The 6,721-nt window shown below is 41.9% G+C and overlaps 1 protein-coding gene across 7 annotated transcripts in view; it reads left to right on the top strand.

The window, feature by feature from the left end:
• Positions 1–6,721, top strand: part of mctp1a (multiple C2 domains, transmembrane 1a) — a 130,681-nt gene that overhangs the window by 25,157 nt on the left and 98,803 nt on the right. Inside the window, exon 1 of one of the 7 annotated variants that reach the window (XM_034870960.1) lies at positions 4,148–4,221. The exons of the other annotated variants lie outside the window; for them this stretch is intronic. Coding sequence (XP_034726851.1) covers positions 4,180–4,221 — 42 coding nt within the window. The 5' untranslated portion in view covers positions 4,148–4,179. Of the gene's footprint in view, positions 1–4,147; positions 4,222–6,721 lie in introns of those variants that run through there. 7 annotated transcript variants of the gene reach the window in all.

Raw genomic sequence — 6,721 nt, 5'->3', positions numbered from 1 at the left:
TATGTGTTTGTAGGTGTATGCCCTGTGAGTAATGAACAGACAGATGGTGTACACTTCAGGGTTCTGTGGTATAGATATGCCAACACGGGAGATTCTGGCCGGGATGGAGGCATCACATGACTGTGTTTGTGTATCAAATGTATGTGTGTATGAAAGAGCATGAATGTGTGTACAAAAGAAACACATTTTATAAGGGCACATGAACTCAGATTGTACATTTGTGTGTGTAAAGCCGATAGCTGAATCACCACATGTTATATTTCGTATAGGCTTTGCCCTCTAAGAGCTGTTACTATTGGGTTCATCCCTCGCGCATGGACAAACGTAAGGATTTCTTTCAAGTCCTTGTGCCCTGCACAGGCTCTCTTACGTCCGCAGTTACTGTATATTACAGCTGCGAGACTAGAGATCTGCTTCCTATTATTGTTGCGTGACAAGGAGTTTGAAGTCTTTGAAGAACAGCGGTGCCCGCCAGTGTACTGATTGACGATCTGGCTACATCATGTCGCCAAATCTCCACCCAAGCTGCAAGGCGTGCCTAAGCCCCGTTTGCCGGGCTGACACCCTGTCGGCCCCCAGCAGTTGTGCACATGCTTACCGACGGAGGAGCTGAAGCGGCAGACAGTGGTGTTCGGCTACCTGCGCCTCAACCCATTACGGCAAGAAGCTCATGATGACCCTTTCTTTCTCTCTACAGTCAAACCAGTCCTAGTGGAAACCCCCCATGCTCTATTGTCGGGGATTCCCCTTGGGAGGGGGACCTCCGGGCTTGGAGGTTCCCTTTTTGAGCCTCTAGAACAAATCTCTCTCAGAATGTTGTTTCTGACAACAACACATTTTTCCATCCACTTTCATTGCTCAATGTGTCTCCATGATTTACTCTGTCTTGTCTACACTTATTGGCATGTGATGTGCTATTAGATCTGGTTTGCCATATCTCTATCCTCCTGCACCAAGGTGCCAGCGAGGAATGTGCTTTGCATTAATTAATTATGATTTTAATCTGAATTATGGAGCACCTTTAGAATGTGGCAAACCCTCACAACGTTAAGCAGGCCACTCATGGAGATAGCCTATCAGGCTTTTAAGCAAACAACATAAATTAGTTACAAAAGAAAGCTGTACAGTGTGAGAAGGAAGAGGAGCTAGTCTGTTATCTGCTTATGGATTTTGACTACATCAGCTTTAACCTTAACCCAATAGCAACAGCTATATATAGAGGACAAAGCCTATACAAAATATAACAATAGTAACTCCAGATTTAATGAGTATAGGCATAGCCCTGTAAGATCCAGGCCACTTGCTTCACGAACATTGACTGAAGAAAAATGCTGATGTTGGGAGCAGATCTCTTGTCTCGCAGCGGTAATATACAGTACAACTGCAGACGTAAGAGAGGCCCGTGCCTGCTGCACATACGCAAGGGATAAACCCAATAGCAACAGCTCTTAGAGGGCTATACCTATACTCATAGGCTCTGGAGTTACAATACGTAACTATCATTCTCTAAATGAACTAAGCAACTGAAGTCGTAAGACCGATTGACAGACACTACCCTGAACCAGCCTCATACAGCAGCACACATGAAAGGGACAGCTGTCGTGTCCAGGGGTCTAACTATTGTTATATATGACTCTCTCTCACACACACACACACACTGCGCTTTCTTTCTTTACTGTGCCTCAACAAGAGTCACTGTGACTTGGCAGAGCTGTCACTTTCAGAAAGCAGACTGGCACCTCACTGCTGTTGTGCACCCTGTCTGGCCCCTGTTTGGCTTGGCAATCCCCGTGTTTTTCTTATAAATTTCAAAGATCAGAAAGATGTTACAGAAAAGGGCGAGAAATGTAAATGCTCCATGTTGTATGAGTTTCTCTCAGGATAAGAGTCTCTTTTTCTTTTCTTCTGGACCCTCCACATGTCTGATATGAATAGCTAGGTGGCACAAAAGCATGGTGGACAGGATTGACAGAGAGGAAAAGAGTGGCCTTTACATTATTTACAGTTTATCAATGTACTCCAGGAGAATAAATGATTCTGTTAAAAGCACAGCATGCTGGCATGTTTTTAATGTAAAGTACACACAGAGTGTGCATATTCATCTTGTTTGACATCCCCTAATGTACGTACTTACTTTATGTATGTAACTTGTTGATCGAGTGTTTACAGTATTGCTGTGTAAAAGTGTATAATAACCTAAATATGGAAAATTTACTTTACTACACTGTAATTCATTGTTTCTTAAACATTGATCGGCCACCTAAGTTAGACACCTCAACTACATCAGCATTGTGTCTTAAAGGGGAAGTACCCACTCAGCAGGAAAGTTGTGACTCGACAGCATCCATAGCAATTTGTTTTAGGTAGAAGCAAAAGTTTTGCTTTCCCATTGCTCAGCGTTAAAGAACACGTTTTACTTGGTCTTCAGTTACATGCCTGTCACGGAGTGTAAAGGTTTTACGCACCAACCAGAACTATAGCTAAATTGCTTTTTACGCATTACCCACTTTTATTAGCTGCAGGAAGGGAGAGCTAATTAGTTTGGTCAAGAAATGAATGTGTGAGGTTTTGTGGTGACAGGAGTTTGTGCAATAAATACACTTTTTCAGGCCTCCAAGTTTTATGACTAATCTAGTCCTGCACACCCACACAGGTGTTTCAATTATTCTGGCTGATTAAACCTCTGGTCAGTTTGAAGTTAGATGGTGTTATGCTGTAAAACCAAAAATGTTAACCGAACTATGTGTACCAATGCTCTTTTTATGTCATATTGTTCAGACCGTAATTACAGGCAGCTGAGATGTTGATGTCAGCCTCTTCGTTGTAATGCCGGCTCGTAGGTATTGGGGAAATTCTGACAGCTATGATATCTCCCACTGGGTGAGAAGAACTACAGGCCTATGTTAACAAGCTGGAAACAAAATGACTGCATCACAGGCAATTACGGTATTTCTAATTTAAAATTCAGTTTTAACACCAATTGATCAATTCAGCTGATTTAAAAGGACTAACAAGTTAACCAGAAACATACAAACAGCTTCCAATAGGTTGTACATTGCAGCGGGAAAATGAAAAAGAAGCTGCAGGGAGTCTGTTAATAGAGTATGCATGCGGGCACCCGTGGTTGGCAGGAGTCCGATCCCCGGCTCCTCCTGTTGAAGTGTCCTTGAGCAAGAGGCTGAACCCCAATAGCTCTTGTTGGCTAGAAGCGTCATCGGCAGTGTCTATTTGGGTGAATGAGAGGCGCTATGTAAAGCACTTTGGAATAAAAGCACCATATACAATAGACATCTTATTAGAATAAGTTGTCAACTGTGAAATGAATCACCAGCTAATTTGATTATCAATGAATTGGTTTGAGTAATCTAGGACAAATGTCAAAATTCTTTGATTGCAGCTTCTTAATGTTAATATTTTCTGGTTTCTTCACTTGTCTATGACAGTAAACTGAATATCTTTTGAAGCCTGGACAAACAAGACATTTAAGGACGTCATCTTGGGCTTTGGAAAACACTGACCAACATTTTTCACTTTTTTTCTGACATTTTGTAGACCAAACACGCACATATAGTAGTTAGTTGCAGCCCTAACATGAATTTGTTTATGGTTGCTATTTCACCTCATTTTCTTGCTGCCTGTCTCTCTAGGACTTTCCGTCACTTTCTTTGTTACATTGTTCAATAAAGCAGATATGTAATCAGTTGTCCAGATGATTAGCAAAGATAATACCAGCTCTCTTACTGGCTGATCATCTGCAGATGTGTGAGACAGCAGCCGGTAGCGAGCTTCTGGTTCTGCCTCTGTTAACTTTTTTTGTTATATAGTTCAGTCCTAGTGGATTAGTCAATTTACTGTAAGCATCTCTGCACAATCGTCTGCAAGTGAGTGACGGAGAGAGAGAGAGAGAGAGAGAGAGAGAGAGATAGATCTGCTTGTGATGCTGAGTGACTGTGTGGTATGCAAGAGCCTCCCAGCTGTTTGCCCTTTGGTGTGTGAGTGTGAGCAAGGTAAGGAGCAAGCCGCTGTGTGTGTGTGTCTGTGTGCATGCATGTCTCTCTCTCTCTCTCTCTCTCTCTCTCTCTCTCTCTCTCTCTCTCGCTCTCTCTCTCTGTCTCTCTCTCTCACATATAGGGAAGTAATCCAGCAGCAGTAGAACAGTGTAGCGTGTTCGGGGTCTGGATGTTAGCGCTGTCTCTCTCAGCTTTGGGACGAAGCCTTACTGTAGGTATACACATGCGCGCACACACACACACACACATACAGATGCACGCATACATGTGTACACAATGCTAGTTTGTCTGCCTACCTGCTGTTTTTCCTTGTAGGCTATATATTTCTGTATGTTATTTCTTGCTTCTTATACATCTCGCTGCATTAATTGTCCAGGCAAACAGTGACGGTACTGGAGTATTCTTTTCTTTCAAGAGTATTTCAGTCCTAGGATTTGAGACCATTGAGGGAGGTGATGAAGGGATTAAAATTTGCAGCTCATCAGCAAAATATTTCCATCACTTGAGCACATTGACACATTTGAATGCAGAACAGATTTTCATACAGTATTTCCATACACCTGAGCACCTGCTTTGTGTACGTGACAATTTTTTGACTTGGTGTTGTCAATAGAAGATGCTGGCCACTTTAACTGTGTGCAGGTGTTAGTGTTTTTGTTTGTGAGTGTGACTGGGGATGATGGGGTAGAGGTGCAGTGGATGTGTCGTTTCCAGTTTCCAACAGCGTGGAAAGTATGCTAGTATGCTCAGTAGTATGATTGCTAGTATGACAGGACATGGGACTGTAAGTCAGACTTCAGGAAGAGGGGGAAAACATGTGCGAGAGAGTCGAGGAGATGAACAGAACTGGTATTTTAAACTTAAGTGTGAGGAAGAGAGACAGAATAGAGAAAGGGCTCAGGATTTAGAAATGTACGGATTAATGAAGTTGACGATATCTTCCTGCTTGTGCTTCCATCTTGACCAGATAATGAATAAAAAAAGGATAGATTGCTAAATTTGCAGGAGAGCGTTCCAGTTGGTGAGAAGAGAAGGCTTATGTGCCCCCCCACCATCACACCAGCGGCTCATGTTTCCCCTCCACACCCCTCTGCCTGGCTCTCCAGCTGCAGTCTCGTTCCCTTAATTCCTGTTTCTAGGGCTGGGTGCTGAACGTGCTCAGAATGAGATCAAAAAAGCTAAAGAACAGGAAAGAAAAAGATGGATGAGGAAAATGATATGGGGTGAGAGGTGGAAAGGAAATTTTGGCAAGGTAGAAGAGAAGTCATAGGAATAGAGGATTAGAGAAAGGAAGACTACAGCAGGTGACAATAGAGATGATAGCCTGAGGAGTGTGAAGAGGAATGATTTAATGAGGGACTCTCTCTCCACCGATGCTCCTATCATCAGACAAAAGCAGGATACGTTGCAGGGTTTCTTCAGGCACCCTTTAATGTTGAGTACAATTATCATCAATTTTCAAGATCCGTTCATGACAAGGAAACAATTTTTACATCACTCCTCAACATTTCTGTGCCATCTAAAAAATAATCAAATATTTTCACTTACTTCCAAGAAAAAACTGTAAAGTGGCAACTTATGTCTAAATTCCTGAACAGTATTTCTAGTTACTGCTTGCATACCCAGTACATTGCATGCATAATACACACTATGAAGTTCCCCTGGGATAAACTAATGTGTTTTTAGAACTAAGTGCAGCATCTGCAACAAAGTCTTATGCAGAATGTTGGGTTTCTGAGATGTGGCTGAGTCATTCATTTTGTCTGGAAATGTCTGTAGTGCATTACAAAATACTATGCATACTTTGTCGTCAATGCATAAATGAGCACAAAAAAGCCAATAACAGAAGATGTCTGTAAATAGATGAAGCAGATAACTTTGGGAAGGAACTCATTACATAGGCTACATGGTAGGGATGGGCTCATCTTAGTAAACATTCAAGTTTTTGTATCAGCATCTTCCCCACAGTGTGTACAATTTATTGGAGTCTTTCATACATTTATTTAATAGTAAAGAATAACTCGGGCTGGTAAACAAACTATGATTGCACCCAACCAGTTTAGGCTGCTAGATCAAAACATTCATCCACCACTTATGCTAGTTTGGCTTCCAAATTGAGTTTCCACATTTTAAAAGAAACTGTGACTGATTACCTGTCAACGTGCCTAGCGGAGCTCAGCCACAGCCACCATTTGCAGCATTTAGCTGGTGTAAATGTCCCAGCCTGGAGACCTGGAGAGAAGGAGATTTAAGAGATTTTTTTTCTACTGTTTGGTGCTGTAAGTACAAACAAGTAAAAAGCCAATACTTTATCAATACACATCTTCAACAAGCATACATGTGTAGAAATTGATATATTTTATTATTTTATAGCTCTGACGCAGTTTCTCATCCACTGCCGTTATGTTTTGCACGAGCATAGTGAGTTAGCTTGGCTAACAGCGAATTGTGACAACGTAAAACAAAAGCTGTGTGTATGTTTTCTAACTGTTTATCTTAGTTTGCTCGTATCTTAAAAGTTGAGAAGAACCAACACCTACTCCCTCTTTCAGCCATGAATCGACATGTCAAATTATTATCTACATCAGCATACCTTGGCTGTAAAGGTGTGTGTATTTTCTCTCTTCACTGCACCGATGCAAAACCTGTATCTCTGCCGGAAACTGAAGGTGAAACTTTAGTCCCACTGGTCGAGGTAAAAGCCTTTGTCG

The sequence above is a fragment of the Etheostoma cragini genome, chromosome 5 (assembly GCF_013103735.1).
Source record: "Etheostoma cragini isolate CJK2018 chromosome 5, CSU_Ecrag_1.0, whole genome shotgun sequence".
In the NCBI taxonomy this organism is placed as follows: Eukaryota; Metazoa; Chordata; class Actinopteri; order Perciformes; family Percidae; genus Etheostoma; species Etheostoma cragini.
This window is presented reverse-complemented; position numbering and strand designations above follow the sequence as displayed.